This window comes from Pongo pygmaeus, chromosome 12, assembly GCF_028885625.2.
Source record: "Pongo pygmaeus isolate AG05252 chromosome 12, NHGRI_mPonPyg2-v2.0_pri, whole genome shotgun sequence".
Lineage (NCBI taxonomy): Eukaryota > Metazoa > Chordata > Mammalia > Primates > Hominidae > Pongo > Pongo pygmaeus.
In genome coordinates, this window is record NC_072385.2 from 70,629,942 (window position 1) to 70,649,680 (window position 19,739).

The 19,739-nt window shown below is 34.6% G+C and overlaps 1 protein-coding gene across 39 annotated transcripts in view; it reads right to left on the minus strand.

The window, feature by feature from the left end:
• The window catches only part of EHBP1 (EH domain binding protein 1), a 381,714-nt gene that overhangs the window by 91,773 nt on the left and 270,202 nt on the right, over nucleotides 1-19,739 (minus strand). For 28 of the 39 annotated variants that reach the window (XM_063648666.1, XM_054475115.1, XM_054475104.1 and 25 more), the window contains 4 exons: nucleotides 18,772-18,950; nucleotides 17,822-17,870; nucleotides 12,504-13,406; nucleotides 5,998-6,141 (listed from right to left, as the gene is read on the minus strand). In XM_063648666.1, the coding sequence (XP_063504736.1) occupies nucleotides 5,998-6,141; nucleotides 12,504-13,406; nucleotides 17,822-17,870; nucleotides 18,772-18,950 (1,275 nt within the window). The remainder of the gene's footprint in view (nucleotides 1-5,997; nucleotides 6,142-12,503; nucleotides 13,407-17,821; nucleotides 17,871-18,771; nucleotides 18,951-19,739) is intronic. The other 11 variants (XM_054475129.1, XM_054475126.2, XM_054475128.1 and 8 more) reach the window with 1 other exon arrangement.

Consider the following 19,739-nt stretch of genomic DNA (forward strand, 5'->3'; position numbering starts at 1 on the left):
AATTAACATTTTCTTCAAGTCTGTGCTTATATATTACGCAATCAAGAAGTCTCCTCTGAATTACATACTGGGTGGACTGCTGAAGCTACCAAACTCCTGAGTTGTAATTAAAAAAATCATTTAAAGTACATGTGGAAAAAAATGAAAAACACAAATATCACATCTAAAACTTACATTAGTAAAATCCAACCTTTGAAAATCTTCATAGAACAAAAGGAACAGGAAGAAAAGAAACATAAAATACAGACCCAGAGCAATGAAATCTGTCTCCTGTAGACATAATTTCAGGGAGCAAATGAAACAGGTTAAAGGAGTTTCTAAAGGCACAAAGATATGAATGAATCATATAAACGACTTTCATGAAAAAAAACTTGAAAGGCAATAAGTAGTTGTACCAAGTAGTCACTAAAATATGCAATGGTAGTCCTGCCAAAAATTTAGAAACATTAAAAGGTTTATGGTATCTGTGTTTGTGAGTTGTCCTTTAAGGGAAATTACAGCTTAAATCTTTCCTGAGGATAACTTAAGTGGAGTCTGTACGTAAGGGTCCACCCAATAAGAATACCGAGAGTTGTTTTCAGTGTCTTAGAAACAGCTTTCCAGGCTAGCAGCCTAAAGCTATACTCATTTTGGAAGGGAATGTTTTGCAGTGTTGTGATTCAAGGCAGAACTGAAAGCTGAACTCTAATCAGAGTCTCAGGATATGGGAAAAGCTGGTGTGTGTAAGGATTTGGCATACACACATCACAACAACAAAGAACGGTATCATAATGTACGATTCGAGAATAGCAAGGAAAGAATGATACAAGCTTAAGTCCCCAAGTGGCAAAAGTGATCTTATCTGTAACTGACTTCAGACAAGGGAACACTAACTTCCTCTGCTCAATTCTGCTTTAAAGAACTTCAGAGAAACATTTATTTTTCCTGTTTACAAACTTACTAAGAACCTCCTTATAGCAAAGTTTTCATGTTTAAGCTCATTTTTTACTAGTTGACACTCAGCGGATATGAAAAATAGCCTGTCACTATTTCCTTCATTTATTCATTCAACGAACATTTACTAAATACTACTACTTGGTGCTGGGGATACAAGGTCCTTGTACTTTGAAATAGTTCACAGTTGAATGAGAGGAAGAGATGTGTAATTAGATAATTATATTGGGATGAATGCATGCTATGGTAGAGAATAATAGAAAAAGATATAGGAAAGAGAATTAACTTCACTGCAAGGAGCCATGAGGACAATGTTTATAGAAGTGCTATTTCACTACAAACTAATAAGGGAAGATGGGTATTTCAAGGCAACAACAGCAAATGTGTGACACAAGAATGAAAGAGTATGGCACATTTTAGATACAGTAAGCAACTTATAACTGGATTGTAGAATGAAAAAAATGAGAGAAGTAAGAGATGAGGCTGTAAAGGGAGGGGACAGGATTTGCAAGGACATGAGGCCATGCTGAGTAGTTGGGAAGTTTATTCTCTTAGGTAAGTGGGGTTACCAGATGGATTTTGAGGCTTCATATAATCAAATGATCACTTAAGCTATTTCCCAGTTATCTCTTCTTTACATTTTATAAGGCTTTATTTCTTACAAGTAGACCTTTGCTTTCAATCCTTTAACCCTTTTCTGAATCCCCTGTAAATTCTCACTTTCTCTCAATCAGAACTAAATACAAAAGTCTCACAAGTAGCTAACTGTACTGCGTACACGGACATTGTCCCATGCACTACATGCTTCTATTTAAGTACTATAACAGCAATTATTAAAATAGCTCTTCTCATTATTTTTGGTATTCATCAGAAGGACTTAGTTTACTTGTACAGAAATAAAGTACAGAGGAATAAAATAAAGAAACTGCTAAAGTAAACCAGTGGTCCTTTAAGTAATAAATAAGAACTCCTATAACTCATTAGCCACCCCCCACCCCCCAAAACAAACTGTTAACTTGATTAAAAAGTGGGCTAAGGACTTGAATAGACATTTCTTCAAAGAAGACATACAAATGGACAACAGGTACAGGTACATAAAAAGATGTTCAATGTCACTAGTCATCAGGAAAGTGCAAATCAAGATCACAATGAGATATCACTCCATGCTTGTTTGAATGGCTATTATTTAAAAAACTAAAGCAGCAAGTGTTGGTGAGAATGTGGAGAAAGTGGAATCTTTGCACACTGTTGGTGGTAATATAAAGTAGTGCAACTGTTATGGAAAAACAGTATGAAGGTGCCTCAAGAAATTAAAAACAGAACTACCATATGATCTGGCAATCCCACTTCGGGGTACTTATCAGAAAAAGCTGAAATCAAGATCTTGAGGAGATTTTGGCACTCCTGTGTTCACTGCAGCATTGTTCACAATAGCCAAGATGTGAAAACCACCTAAATGTCTATTGACAGATGAACAGATAAAATGAATGTGGTATATACACAGAGGAATACCATTCAGCTTTAAAAAAGCAGGAAGTCCTGTCACATTCTACAATATAGATGAGCCTTGATGACATTATGCTAAGTCAAATAAGCCAGTTATAGAAAGACAAATACTGCATGATTCCACTTATATGAAGTATCTAAAATAGTCAGATTCATGGAATCAAAGAGCGAAATAGTGGTAGACAGGGACTGGAGGGAGGGAGAAATGGGCAGTTACTAATCTACAGGAATAAAGTTTCATTTAAGCAACATGAATAAGTAATGAAGACCTGCAATAAAACATTGTATCCACTCAAATTTTTAAAAAAAGTGTAGCTCTAATGTTAACTGTTCTTACCACAATAAAATGTTTAAAAAATTGAGTCTTCTAATCTATGAACATAACATGCCCTTCCATTTATTTACTATATCTTTCAGAATGTTTTAGTTTTCTGCCTAAAGGTCTTGCATATTTCTTGTTAGCTTTATTCTTAGCATACTATGTATTTTTAATGTTCTTTTAAATATTTTAAAACTTTTGTTTATAATAAAAAGATAAACTTAAAGATGTAATTTACATCTAGTAATATGCACCCATTTTAAATTTGATGTTTTAACGAATGTATATACCTGTGTAATCAGACACAATAAAGCTATAAATCTTTTCTATCCCTCTAGAAAGTTTGCTCATGATATCTCACCTACCCTGGCATCAGGCAACCACCAATCGGCTTTCTGTCATGCTACAGTAGTTTTGCCTGTTGTAGAATTTCATGTGAATGTAATTATATATGTCCTCTTTTGTGTTCTCAGCATAATATCTCCAAGATTCATTTACATTATTGTGCATCTCAGTGTCCTGTTCCTTTGTATTGCTGGGTAATATTATATTGCATGGCTATATCAGGATGTGTTTATTCATTTGTCTGGTGATGGACATTTAAATTTTGTCCTGTTTCTGGGTACTACAAACAAAACTGCCATGAAATTTTGTGTAAAAGTCTTTGAATAACCATGTGTTTTTAGTTTTTTTGGTTATATACCTTAAAATGGAATTGCTGGGGTCATGTAAGTGTATGTTTAGCTTTATAAGCAATGGCCTGTTTTTCAAGATGGTTGTACCATTTTACATTCCTACTGGCAAAATGTGAGAGTTCTAGTTGCTCCAGATTCCTCCCACACTTGTTACTGTCAGTCTTTTAAATTTTAGTCATTCTCATAGTGGTATCTCACTATGGCTTTGAGTTTCATTTGCTTGATAACTAATGATACTAAAGACATTTCTTATGTGCTTGTTGGCCATTTGTGTATCTTATTGAAATATAATTTATTTTCACATTTTGGGAGGCCGAGGCAGGTGGATCACGAGGTCAGGAGATCGAGACCATCCTGGCTACCACGGTGAAACCCTGTCTCTACTAAAAATACAAAAACATTAGCCAGGCATGGTGGTGGGTGCCTGTAATCCCAGCTACTTGGGAAGCTGAGGCAGGAGAATGGTGTGAACCCGGGAAGCGAAGCTTGCAGTGAGCTGAGATTGTACCACTGCGCTCCAGCCTGGGTGACATGGCGAGATTCCACCTCAAAAAAAAAAAAAAAAGCATTTATTTTCAAATATTAATTTTATGTCTAGTAATCTTGTAATTTTGGGGGAATTTTCTATGTACAAGTCATACTTCAGGTGAATAATGGTAATTTTATTGGTCTCTTTTCATATGTTATACCTTTTTATTTCTTTTCCCCGTCTTAGGTTCCCCATTATGATATTGAACAGAAGTGATAGTGGACTTTCCTGTCTTTTAATCTGTCACAAATGGAAAGCTTTCAATATTTCACAATTAAGTATGTTTGCTATAGGCTTTTTATACATACATTTTAGCAGATTAATAAAGTAATAAAGTTCCTTTCTATCCCTAGAGGCTAAGAAACGTGGTTCTTTTCTCTCTGTGGATCATGAATGGATGTTGATATTTTTCCAATCTTTTTCTATATCTGCTTGATTTTTCTTCATTCTGTTAATGTTGTCAATTACATTGCTTGAGTTTTGAAAAATTAAACAATCTTGCATTCCTAGAGTAAATCCAAATTGACCATGGTATGTTAATTTTTAAAAATACTTCTGGGTTGAATTTTTAAATATTTTCTATAGGATTTTTACATCTATGTTCATAACTGAAATTTGCCACTAATTTTCCTTTCTTACAATAGAGTGATTTTGTTTTTAAGAAAAGCTAGATCATAAGAATGCCACATATTTATGCTTTATTCCATTGGGACACTTGTTCTTGGAAGTCAGCCACCATGCTATGAGGAAGCCCACACTAGAGAAGCAGAGAGACCATATGGAGAGGCCACATGTAGGTGTTCCAACTGACAGTCTGGCAGAGGTCTTATTAGCTGAAAGCCAGCCCCAGACGTCATGGAACATAAACAAGCCACTACCACTGTGTCCTATCTGAATTCTTAACTCACAGAATCTATTAACCTAATAAGATGGTTGTTTTTTGCCAGTAAGTTTTGCGGTGTTTTTTTTTGTTTTTTTTTTTTTTTTCTGTAAGTAGAGATGGGGTGTCACTGTTGCCTAGGCTGGTCTCAAACTCCTGGGCTCAAGTGATCCTCCCACCTCAGCCTCTCAAAGTGTTGGGTATAGGCGTGAGTCACCATGCCTAGCCCTGCAGTGGTTTTTAATGCAGCAATAGATAACTTGAAAGAGGAAGGGTGGGAAAATATCTTGGGACTATTCAAAGCATAGTCTCATAAGCAATAGGGTACTTCTTTGGGTAAATGTGAAACACATGCAACAAGGTGACCAACTTGGCATGTAGCTACCTAGCTATATGGCATAGAGCTGCTCTTTCTGGGAAAAACAACTACTAACACATGATGGTGCTGTGGTGAGACTGTCACAGTTTTCTGATTCATGAAGATGTTTGCATCCTCCTAAATTTTAAGGGCTCCTATTATTATACATTCATTATTATCTGTGAAGCACTACACAAAAATATGTATAAAAATGTGGTTTAATACAAGGATGGCAGTATATGATAGGAAAGTGGACTGACTCTGGAATCTAATAAGGCTCAGGTTCAAATCCTGGATTCACCATTTACTGACTCTGTGACCTTGTACAAGTTACCTTGCCTATTGGCCTCAGTTTCCATGGAGTTAAGTAAAACAAAATTATTGTTCCTGAAATACTTAGTAGGTATTCAACAAATAACAGACATCAGTATTATATTCTAACATTTCCAACAAAATTAACTTCCATTGACAAAATACAATCTTAGAGTACAACTACAGTTATAAAATATAAATTAACAAAAAACAGATTATTCATGTATATGTGGAAATTATATTCCCAGATCTTACTTTTCCTCATCACTAACACTGCTCTGTAGGAATAATGACCAAATGGTCCTACAAGTATGAATTTATCTTTATCAGTTCAGTAAGTGCACCAAGTATTCACAATGTACAGTCTGTAGAAAAATAACATAGCAGAAATACAAGCAAATTACTTCCCTCCTCCCCATGATTACAATGAACAACTTATGGTCTTTTTTAACCAATGCTCCTCACATCACTTAGCTGCCTGTTGCAGAATGGGGTGGCTGCGTTGGTATTGTGCTTATTCCCCGCCTTTAAGGCTGCATCTCTTCTTGCTTGCTCAAGCAGAACTCTTGCTCTTTCCTTAAGTTCTTCTTGTCTAGATAACAATCGATGCTTAAAAGCAAAGATACAGAATTAGAAGCCAAAAAAAGAATGGGTAATCTACATTTGTAAACTAATGAAAGGTTAGACAATCTGCTGAAATAATAGAGATTATGAATAAGATTGTAGCTTCATGAGATTACCTACAGAGAATATTAATGTTGACTAGAAACCGTGGAACGAATATATAAATCTTGACATGAGGGAAATACATCTTTACTGTCTAAAACTGGATTAAATTTAATTATAATTTTATTAGAACATATTCTCATTAGGTATGAGGCTAATATATATTCTATATATTCTCAGTATTTGCTCATAAACACAGCATAATCTGACAAAGACATTTTTTAAAGTTCAGAGTTCTATTTTCAGTCTTATAGAATTGATAACAACATGTCTTCCAAATTTGAATGTTGATAAATATTAAATATCTGTGGCAATAATCCTTTAAATTCTTGAGAATGTTTACAGAAAATTCAAAGCTATTATATTTCATTTAAAAAAAGTAAAACTAGTCTTCTCCATTACTCACTATCCTTATAAGAAAACAACTGAAAATATTAGAATTGAAAAAGTATTCTCCTGGATTAATCTGTAATTTTACAGTATAATTTTGGAGAACAACAGATACTGTCCATCAACAGAGATCAGTTCTTAAACCAAAAGCACAAATATTCATACTCCTTATAGTCCAAATTCCTTTTTTTTCTACTAAGTAACCAACTTCTGGCTTTAGATGTCTATTACTATTATCAGATACTTAATTTCTTTTACTTCCCTTTCATTGCATAGTTTTGGTTCAATCATAAGTATCACTGTCAAGGAAAAGAAAATAAGTATAGCTATTACTTTATTTCATATTATGTGAAACCATCTTTTTTAAGATTAGTTCAGCATTTTTGGGTTTCTTTGTGGTTTTTATATTTTACTACAACTATTTTTTTAAAGCCTTTTTTTCTATAAACTTAAAGAAGAAAAGATTTTTCTTAAAGTGTACAATTCAGTGGTTTTTAGTATTTCATAAGGTTATGAACTATCACCACTACCTAATTCCAGGATATTTTCATCACCCAAGATTTTTAAGAGGATTAAACAAAAATTCTTAACTTAATAGATACAAATAAAATATATAAGTGATAATGATAAGTCTAAGTTCATGTTGAATAGGACACAATAGAATTTAGTTATAATATCAACAGTGTCTCAAAAACAGACAAAATTAATTAAATGAACACTGAATTTTCAGTCAAGACATCAGGCTGTTAATCCCTCTCCCACTAATAATAAGCAATGTAACATTGAGCAGGTCAGTTAAAAAATTACTGCATTCCATTACATGATGTGGAGTCAGACAGACCTGGGTTCAAATATCAGTTCCACCACTTAATTATGGGCAAGTTAATTTCTCTAAGCCTCAGTTTCCTCATTTATAAAATAAGGACAGAAATAGACCAACTCTCAGAAGGACACGGCAAAGATTAAATAATAGCATAATGTACTGAGCAATGGCACGTGGCAAGCACTGAATAAACATTAACTACTTGTTTTAATCCCTCGATTTCCTAATCTTTGAAATGAGGGATCATCTTTAAGATCTCACTAGCTCTAAATTCTGTGATTTTATAGTCTTTTGGTGATTCCAACCAGCTACATGGACAGTGAAAAAATGTTTTGGTCTTAAGACCAAAATCAAATCACCAAAAGACTATAAAATCATCAATTGTGTTTAACAGCACATAAACACAGTTGTTTTTTTTTTTAAATTTTCCTGGCTAGAAATGCAATTCACTACAGAGATTTCAGAAATTAAATAGAAGTTAAAAAGAAAAAATAAACATTAGTAGTAGTCCTGGTACACAGAGATAATAACTGTAGAATCATGCTTTTTTTTTCACTTATTCTATTTTGAGCATTTTCTCATGGTCTTAAATGTTTTTTAAACATAATTTTTTTATTATTTTATTTTATTATTTTACTTTTTTGAGACAGGGTCTCACTCTGTCACTGAGGCTGGAGTCCAATGGCATGATCACAGCTCACTGCAGCCTTGACCTCTCAGGCTCAAGCGATCCTCTTACTTCAGCCTCCCAAAGTACTGGGATTACAGGTGAGCCAACATGTCCAGCCTAAAACTTGATTTTTAATTGGCTGTCTAAGATTATATTGTATAGATGCATCATACGTTAGTTAACTTGTCTTATTTTGCTGAACATTTAGGTTGCACACAATTTTTTACTATCATAAATCATAAATAATGCTTTTATGAATATCTTTAGAGGTAAATTTTTATTATTATTATTATTATTTTTTTTTTTTTGAGACGGAGTTTCGCTCTTGTTGCCCAGGCTGGAGTACAATGGTGCCAGCTCGGCTCACAGCAACCTCCGCCTCCCGGGTTCAAGCAATTCTCCTGCCTCAGCCTCCCGAGTAGCTGGGATTACAGGCATGTGCCACCACCCTGGCTAATTTCGTATTTTTAGTAGAGACGGGGTTTCTCCATGTTGGTCAGGCTGGTCTTGAACTCCTGACGTCAGGTGATCCACCCGCCTTGGCCTCCTAAAGTGCTGGGATTACAGGAGTGAGCCACAGTACCCAGCCGTATTATACAATTCTAATTATTTCCTTAGGAAAAATTCCTGAAAGTAGGATCTAATGAGATAAAGATTTTTAAGGAATTTGATTCACATTGTTAAATTGCCCTTCAGTAATGTTGACCACATTATATTTGGGTTACGATTATTTTTTAATGCTATTATGGTAAATAAAGATGTTACAAGCATCAAGTGGAGAAGCACAGACTTTGAAGACAAGGTTGCTTTTGAATTTAAACTTTAACATTTATCATGTAACCTTAAGTAACTCTGCAAACCTCAGATTTCCCACATATAATATAGAATTTGACTACTTACCTTATGGGTTATAAAGTTTAAGAGATAGGTGTAAGATATATAACTGTCATCACATGTATTAGGCACCCAAATGGACAACATTATGACTTTGTTAAGTATATAAAGCCATATTAAAGTTACTAAATTTCCTCTAATCCAATGGTCTTAATTGTAAGAGTTACTATTATTTTATGAACTACTAAGAACAAACGCTGTCAATTAAACTCTAATATACTATTATAAATAATATATATTGATTTCAGGGAAGCTAAAATGTAAAAAGATGTGTATCTGAGAATTGAAATACTGTGTACAAGAGAAACAGATTTTTAATTGTCCAAAATTCAGCTGCTATATACAATTTTGAAAGCCTACCAAATGTCAGCACCTATATTACAGTGTTTATTGTTAGACATTACTTTTGCCAATCCAGTGTCAATAAAAACCTTTAAACTTACCCTAAGCAAAATTCTGAATAAGCCAATGGCGAAAGAGAAAACATATATGGAGCTATGAATAGACATTGCTTCTATCATCCAGTACACTTTAATCATCTGAATAGAATCACAGAATGATAGTTTCACAGCTAAAGGGGTTCTTAAAGATTACTTCATTTAACATACATGGAAAATAAGATTGAGAGAGGCTAAATGGCTAGTTAACATGTCACACTACTAATTTTTGGGAGAGTCAAAATGAGATTCCAGGCTTCCTGATTCCCAGTCCAGGGTATTTTAAAATTTTAAACATCAATCAATTCCTAGTTTTAACTAAACATATTTGCCTTAAAAATCTGGTTTTTAAGAAAAATCTGACCAGGCGCGGTGGCTCACACCTGTAATCCCAGTACTTTGGAAGACTGAGGTAGGAGGATCACCTGAGGTCAGGAGTTCGAGACCAGCCTGGCCAACGTGGTGAAACCCCATTGGGTTCTTTGTACTAAAAATACAAAAATTAACTGGGCATGGTGGTACACACCTGTAGTCTCAGCTACTTGGGAGGCTGAGGCAGGAGAATCACTTGAACCCGGGAAGAGAAGGTTGCAGTGAGGTGAGATCACGCCACTGCACTCTAGCCTGGGTGACAGGGCAAGACTCCATCCCCCCCCCCCCAGAAAAAACAAAAGAAAAATTTGTATTGAATATGACAATTTAGGGTCATCAAGTTCTTGCAATTGTCAATCACTAGATGTTTATTGATTATCTACTATGTGTGGACATTATGCTGTCCTGAAAGCTTTCAGAGAGATTTAGCTACTTAGGACTTTTGATTTGAGGTTTATGATTAGGAGAACAGGGGCTTGCTTTGACAGCTATTATATTTCTTTAATTCTAAGATGTAAATTCTTTCTTGACACCTCTGAAAACTTATAAATGGCAGAATCTTACACTCTCTGTCATCCAGGTGGCAGTTAAGACATGGTTGTCTACCTATATATATATTGTTTGATATTTCAGTTGGCATGATGGCAATTCCTTGATGTTTCCAGTCAACACCACTTGAGGACTATTTGAGAAAGAAACATAACTCCAGATTACTGTCTAAAAATCTTCTGTTGAAACCTTCTGGTAAAGCCAAGAAAGTGCCATTATCAATGAGTATACTGACTTGGAAGAAAATCCCAGAGACAGTTGTGGAGAAATGCTATAAATTCAGAGGTTCGGGCTGGGTGCGGTGGTTCACACTTGTAATCTCAGCACTTTGGGAGGCCAAGGCGGGTGGATCACCTGAGGTCAGGAGTTCAAGACCAGCCTGACCCACATGGAGAAACCCCGTCTCTACTAAAAATACAAAATTAGCCTGGTGTGATGGCACATGCCTGTGATCCCAGCTTCTCGGGAGGCTGAGGCAGAAGAATTGCTTGAACCTGGGAGGCGGAGGTTGCGGTAAGCCAAGATGGCGCCATTGCACTCCAGCCTGGGCAACAAGAGTGAAACTCTGTTTCAAAAAAAAAGAAAAAACAATTCAGAGGTTCCCCAATTTTTTGGTCTCAAAATCCCCATATACGCTTAAAAATTATTGAGGACCCCAAAAACCTCTTGCTTATATAGATTATGTCTATTGATATTTGTCATTTTTGATATTAAAACTGATATATTTTTAAAATATTTTTTTCATTTAGAAGTAGCCACAATGAACTCATTAGATGTTAACACATTTTAATAGAAAATAATTACTTTAAAAAAAAAATTGAGAAGGGTGGCATTATTTTACATATTTTGTAAATCTCAATATAAAAGAAAGCAGCTGAATTCCTATATCTACTTTTGTATTCAATCTGTTGAGATATCACAAATCATGTAACTTCCAGAAAATGCCATCATACTCTTGTGAGAGAATGAGAGTGATAAAGGCAAACGATGCCCTAGTATTATTATGAAAATAGCTTTAACTTCGGGGGCTCTCTGAAAGGGACTTGGAGAACTTCAGAGGCCCCCAAATCTGGCTTTCAGAACCATTTACTGTAACAATGCTTTTGATGGCACAGAGGATAACTGTGAAAAAAAAAAAAGGAATACCAACAGCTCTAAATCAAAAAGTGATTCAGAAGAGCTGGATTCTAAATGTGAAAAACTTTTAGGAATACCTTAATCAATTTATTTTGCCTAAAATTTCCTCGTTATGTATACACAAGAGTGTTATATGATCAACTAATCTATGCCTAAATAAGTCTAAACGAGCTCTTTCAATAGCTATAAAAATTCTGAGTGATAGGAAAACCAGGTATCATAACTTTATTGACAATGTTGTTCTTTTTTGTTGTGGTACATAAAATAATAGTATATCTTGTAACTAATGGTACCGGAGATACAAGTAAAAACAGTAAATTATTAATATCATCAGTAAGAGAAAGGTTAAAACTGTACAATATTCCCTTCATGAGGAGAAATTTGGATGCTGCAGGGATTTTTAACCACAAGTAATGATGGGACTAAATAAACCAATTAAAATACCTAAGGAAAATGCTTTAAATGGGAAATATTTAATTTGGCATTATACATTTTTAGAATGATGTTCTTATTGAATGGAATATTGAAACATCTTTGATTTATTTTATAGTAGAATATTGTTTTTATAAGTAATATTTTTATTTGAAAAGTTGACATTCTTTATCCTTCAATTTTTTTCTCATAGCCTTATTACACAATATCCTTCAGTGTTGAAATTGGGATTTTTAGGCTTAAAATATTATATCATAAACCTTAAATACACAGCAGGTATATTTCAGGTTTTTCTTTTCTTGAGACAGGGACTCGCTATGTTACCCAGGCTGGTTTCAAACTCCTGGGCCGAAGCAATCCTCTTTCCTCAGCCTCCCAAATAGTGGGGACTTAGGCACACACTACTACATGCCTCAGGAGTTTTTATAATAGAAATTACACTTCACCTTTAACCATTTGTAACATCTATGAATGCAAAAAGAAACAAAAACAGAGAATAACTAATTACTAAATATAGTATTCAGCATTCTAACTCACTTACCTGGACTATTTTTGATGAATGATCTGCATTATTTAAAGTGGTTCTATCAGCATCTGGATCAGACTCCGTCTGCCTCAGGGAAGCATGTTTTTTCTTTGCAAGGTCTAGATCTCTACTATATGAGTATCCAAGTTTAGAAGTAGGAGATAAACTTGTTTTTTTGATAGGCGATGCTGGATCTGATCTGCATTCTAAGGATCTGGAATTCTCTAATTTTTCTTTCTCCAAGTTACTACCGATGTCTAGAGTTTGAAGCTTTTGTTCATCTGTCTCCTCACAAATAAAGGGTGGAGACATATCCTTCTTCCTATCACTAACATATAAGTCACTCAATTCTAAAGTCTCAGCTTTCAATAGTCTCTTTTTGCCTAACAAAACCTGTGCTTGGGTTGAATCTGTATTGGAACATATTCCAGGGTCATCAGATCCTGAAGTCCTTCCAGAGCTCTGCTGAGACTTCTGGGGTTCTGTGTCACTTTTAGTCCTGCGACAGTAAGGGGAGGCTGTGCTTGGACTAAGGTGATCATCAGGAGTTTGATGCTCACTTTCTGACTCTCCAACCCCACTATCATTTACAAATACAGAGTCATCCTGTGATAAGAAGTCTACTGCTCCGCTGATAGGCTGTTGTAGTTCAGGCTCCCGCTTCAGATCACTAAGCTCTGCATAGAATTTTTCTTGATCAACAGAACTGTTTGTATCTGTTTCATAGTTTCCAACTTTATATGTGCTTTTACTGCTGTTTTCCTCTATCTGAACGACATTTAGTTCTTGGCCACTGAAATGTGCCCTTATTTGATAGAGATAAGTCATAACAGTCAGTTTATCAGGAATTGCTAATAATACCATATCAGAAGGTTCCAATAATCGGGAAATTCCTATGCTGGCAAATCCATCGTATGCCTTCAAAGGAAGGAAAAACAAAAGATATATTGAACGGTTCACATAATTCACACATTTTAAAAAGAGCACATTTTAAATTTTTGTTGTTGTGGGTACATGTTATCGACATTATGTCACATGAAAAGAACAAATTTCCAAAAGTCAGACGTGTAAAAGTGGGGGGAGAGGCAAGAGAAAAAAGTGTAATAAATAAGAATTAAAATATTTTTTCCAATAAATGAAACAAGCAAAAATGAGAGTTAAATTTTTTAAAACTCTGAGAATGGACTTTCAAGATAAGGAACTAAAGTATAAAGAAACATTAGACTAATCCATATTGAGCTTTATCATTTCTATCAACCTCTCTTTTCCACGGTCATGTAATTGCAGTAATTTGTGAAGAAAAGCACAGGTAGATAAGTCAAAAGAACTAACTACTAGATTACCTAATATAAAATACAAATAAATGCAATTTAAGCCTAGAAACAGAAACATTTTTAAATGCTCAATTAAGACTGATTTTCATAATGAAAAGAGTGACTTCATTTAATTCATTCATTTTGGAAAGAATGAAATGTTTTGAGTACTACAACCTAGTTGAGAATGTGAGGCTGCATTGTATTATTTTTGTTAGCCTTTAAATGACTGTGGCACATCAGGTTTTTCTAGTTTTGAATAATCTAAGCTGTTTCTCAATTTACAATTAATTATTACTATCCTGAACTAACCCTTGAAAACAGCATTGTGTTGCTAGGAAGCATTAAAAGTATGGCTAAAGGTTTAGATACACTCTCAGAGAAAGTAAGAACCCTCTAGATATATTCTTGCTCTGGGAAGTAAAATGTTTACTCTTTTTAGCAACCTAGATTAAGGATTATAATTCAAAGTTTTTCTTAAAAACATGTTAGGAAATTATGTAACAATTCAGAATGAATCAGTCTTCTGTACTTACTTGTTAAAGTACATTGCTATGTTTGAATTTAATCTTTGTCTCATATTCTTGTAGTTTAACAAACATTATGGAACAAGTAAGAAAGAAAATGAAAAATAAATTGTGATATTAAAACCTCTTCAATTTTCACAGCACTAGGCTTCATAATATAGGTACCTCAAAATATTTACTAGAGAGAATGACTCAGTTGGTGTGCATGTATAGGCTTGGTTTGTTATTTTACATGTTTTAGGAAAATTGAAGTCATTTTCCTTTTCATGTGTCTTGACAACTTGACTGACAGGCATCAATTGCAGGCCATCAGGGAAAGCACCACAGGCAGTATTCTAAACATTCCCAAATTATCTAAAAACACTGACATATTGGTTAAGATCAGATGTCACAGGAAAATGCCTTTTTTAATTCAGCACTTTCTACAGACCCGGGAAAATGATTAGCTTCCTTGTGGGGAAACTCCTGCTGGTGTTTTGCTTCATGTAGCAATTCATTTTATGTACACTAATTACACTAAAAAAACATTCAAAAACAAACTAGGTTTCTTGTAAGCAAGGTTAAGGATTTATAAAGGACTTTTCCCATAGGTTAACCTCTTCTGCCATGGTCAACTAACTACCTACTGTTTTTCACCTGTTTGTGTGAGGTGAAAAAAGAGGTCTTTCTAAGAAAATTATCTTATTCATTTGTAGATGTTATTAAATTGGTAAGGAGGAGTTACTGCCAGTTATGTTATGCAACTGTATGAAATTTAAGACACAGGCATTGTTTTCCTATGGTGCTTTAAGTCCATTCAGGGGCACAAGGGTTATTGGGAAGAAATGTGTGAAGCTAGAAGTAATCTGCAGGTAGCAACTCAATGTAGCTATCAGGTAAGAAGTAGCAAATGATGAAAGGAAAGACTATGTAAAAACAATTATTTATTGAATAATACAATGAATAGAATCATCAAAGATAAAGCCTTTCAAAAGCCATGATTGTCTGTACTGAAAGATCTAATTGAAAAAAAATTTTAATGGGATAGTCTTCTGTATGGAGTCATATGTAAATCCAAAGTATGCTTACCATTATTAAGTTAATGAAAAGCTAATGTAAAGAAGTGTGACTTAAGCCTTACTGAGATTCCCCATATTCTTTACACATTTATAACGAGGTAAAATCAACAATATTTCTTTTTCAAAATTTTGAACAGTAAGTTGAAACATCCACTTTAAAAAATGGTTTATTTTATAATGCTCATGTCTGCATTTAAATTGGCTTACCATTTTTTTCAAATGTAAGAAAATGGAGGTAAAGCACTGCCATAACCAAAGATATAATTTAATTGTAATTAATGAAAAAGCAGCATTTCACTTTAATAGACACAGGCTCTCCAAAATTATACAAGAATTAATTCATGAGAACAGTTTACTTTATAACATGCCCATCCAAAGGGTAATTTCTATAAGAAAACTATACTGATTTTTAAAGATTATCTTTTTTTTTGGTGACATATTTCAATAGAAACTGCCAGGTTTTTATTGCTCTATGGCCAGCAGTATGCATTTGTGAAAAAACAGCATTTTTTGTTTGTTTGTTTGTTTTTGGACACGGAGTCTTGCTCTGTCACCCAGGCTGGAGAGCGGTGGCATGATCCTAGCTCACCGCAGCCTCGGGCTCCTGGGCTCCAGCGATTTCTCCCACCTCATCCTCCCAAGTAGCTGGGACTACAGGTGCATGCCACCATGCTGAGCTAACATTTTCATTTTTTGTAGAGATGGGGTCTTGCTACATTCCCCAGGCTGAAGAAACAAAATCTTTTTGATAGCAATACACATTTTTGGTTTTAGAGAGCAATACAAGTGAAAAATTGTTTTGATTTAAAGACTTGTTAATTGAACTTCTATCAAGGTCCCAAGACTTTGTATCACTAGTAATTTTAATTATTTAAAGTATGTTAAAAACTTTAGACCAGAGGTTATTAACCACTTTGTCTCATGAATCCTTTTGGCAATGGGTCCCTTCTCAGAATAATGTTTTACGTGGATAAAATACATAGAATTACAAAAGAAACCAATTATACTGAAAAATACACCTATGAAAGTATTACTTAAAATGAATTTGGAAAGTAGTAATATATGTGCTTTTTATGACAGCACTAATTATTTTGAAGAAGTTATAAGTTTAAAAGGTATTTGCAGATATCTGCAGCAACAACTATAGCATGACATGAAAATATCGAAAATATCTGTGATTTCTAAAGGTGACAAAGTCCCAGGCATGGCTAACACTATGGTGGCTTATTGCCTAAATTCATAATTGAAGGAAATGCTAAATTTCAGATGAGGAATTATGAAAGTAAAATGTATTTTTTCCCTCAACCATGTTCAAGCACACCCTGATTTCTACCCACAGATCACAGGTTAAGAACTGTTCTAAGACAACAATAAATTTCATTAATTTTTCAGTTGAAGAATTCAATTCAGTAGAAAAAAGCATTCAGTGCCTACTGTGTGCTGAGTCAGGTGCTTCCCTCCTTGCACACAGAACGCACATACTATGTGCTGGGGTAAACAGATAAGTCAGCCTGTGGCCACAGTTAGCTGGCCCAGGGCTCCAGCAACTCAGCCTTACACAGATGCCCTGAAGGCTGAAAGGATCGATATCCCCTTGCCCCATACCAGTTGGGAAGCTCTGATCTCAATACATTGATTAATTATGTGGGAAAATATAGTCATGTGTTGCTTAACAATGGGGATATGTGCTGAGAAATGCATTGTCAGGCGATTTTGCTGTTGTGCAAACATCACAGTGGGTACTTACACAAACCTAGATGGTACAGCCTACTACATACCTAGGCTATACCTAAGCTACAAAGCTGCACAGCATATTCCTATACTGAATAGTGTAGGTAATTGTAACACAATGGTATTTGTGTATCTAAACATAGAAAAGGTACAGTAAAAATAAAGTATTATAATCTTACGGTACATCACCATCTATGTGGTCTGTTTTTGACCAAAATGTTGTTATGCAGCATAATAACTGTATACGGTTTACCAGAAAATGAAAAGAACCAAGGTTTATATCTTTTTGTTTCTCAGAACCTAAGTATTCTCTCTTGCTTACCCATTAGGCAACCAACATATTTTCTAAACCATCCCCAACCAACATATTTTCTAAACTTACATAACAGCTATGGCACAACAGTTTTGAGTGCATTTTTAAAAAGCTAAATCTTAGAAAAAAAGCACTATGCTTTAACAAATATTCAACAGTTAAAAAGATAATATGCATATTATAATATGATGCCAACCTGGCACTTGTGGTCTTTAAAAGTCCATGATAAACCAGAGTAAACCATGTATCCTAATGAACCGCAATAAGCAGACAACCCTCTGTGAGTTGTAGTTATGACCTCATAAAACTGCCTCACTTCCTCCAAATTAATAAAGACCTGCAGAGAAGCCAAAATTGAAACTATGTATTTTTCTTGCTCATCAGTTCTTACCTTTTTGTTGTTCTCTTTAATATCTTGAGGATTCAGAGACTTGTAGTCACTGAGGGAGAAAATAGCACAGTGGGTACATATAGTATTTGATAAAAACAGCTGTTTTTAAAACAAACTGAATCTAAAAATTTGACATTCAATAATACTAAAGAGTAACCAGCAATTTCACAGCAATTCAATCAACAAAACTAATAGTGTGGAAAATTAAGGAAATAAATAAATAAATGAATAAAAACAGTGATTACACGTTTCACTGCCTGAAGTTTTCCATCTAAAAGAGAGGTTAAGGCAGGGGACCAAAGACTAGCCTTGACAACCAAATTTACTATGAGGTAATCCCTTGTTGTCAATGTAAAGAATTACAGGCTTATTTGTCTCATCTCATTTTAACACTAACACAATTTTCATAATAATGTGAAGTCAGTTCTTTGAGATTAAGGAGAAAAACCATTTTTTTTTTTTTTTTTTTGAGATGGAGTTTCGCTCTTGTTGCCCAGGCTGGAGTGCAATGGCACCATCTTGGCTCACTGCAATCTCTGCCTCCTGGGTTCAAGCGATTCTCCTGCCTCAGCCTCCCGAGTAGCTGGGATTTCAGGCATGCGCCACCACGCCTGGCTAATTTTGTATTTTTAGTAGAGACGGGGTTTCTCCATGTTGGTCAGGCTGGTCTCGAGCTCCTGACCTCAGGTGATCCACCCGCCTTGGCCTCCCAAAGTGCTGAGATTACAGGCGTGAGCCACCACGCCCAGCCACCACTTTCTTTAAAAAGAGAAGATTGTTTTTAGGTATGAAAAAGGAAAAGCTTTCTGACATGTATCTCTCAAAAGCAAGAGGTGGGGTAATAAAACAAATATAAATTATTTCAGGATGTGCTAAGAAATTATTTTATGTTCTTTTCAAAAATGTCTATCACTTACAAAATATAGGGAATGGAAAATGTTTCTACTTACATTAAATCTGGTCTAAAGTGGTGTAATATTGCACAAAAAGATAAACCATTTCTCCACGATGTAGTAAAATTGGTGATTTTTACTCCTCGGTAGTTCTTTGTAACTTCTTTACACCACACAAGCAAAGACTGACTAGCATTTGGCTTTCGCCCCAAAACAGGACTTGGTATAGGGCTTGGCTAGAAAAACATGAAAAGGGGAAAACATTAAAAGAATTTAATGGAAGATGAAAATTAACATTAATTGACCTAATCAGATCATTTGAACCCTTTGATGTCAGTTTAGATCCTTCACAACTGACAATTCACGACAACTGTAACCTCCAAGAGGAAGGAGACATAAATCTTAAATTATCTTCAGTTTTAGCCCTTGGCATTTGCCTGACAAGGATGTAGATATGCAAGATTTTAAACTTACACATAAGAACAGGCCAAGAGCTTTACTGATGGAAACATCATGTTAAAGTTTTGAAATACTTAAGGCTAAATACCTATGTATTCTCACACCCTCAAAATTTCCCCCAAATGCAATCATGTACAAATACGGTTCCTTTTTGACTAGGTTAAAAATAATGTATTTCGAGGTCCAAATGTCACACAAATTTTTAGTAGTGGAAAGATTAAAATTATCATTAGTTTTAAAAATACAGTAATCATATATGCATTTTAAGTAAATAGCACAATGATAACCATATTCAAACATGCTTCTTATATAAATTTAATGATGGCAAAACAGTTTTAGAGTTATTAGCAACAGTCAGCTGTTGGTAGCAACAGCACACAATAGTATGTATTTTGGATGTGCTCAAAATATTTTCTAATTATCACTGAGAGCTACTTTTGAATACCAGGTGAGTTAGTAGTGTGTGTGTTTTAAATCGTTAAGTATATACTTTTACCCTTGTTCATATACTTAAAACATCAATAATAATAACAAACCTAAGACTATATAGTAACAATTTTATTCTA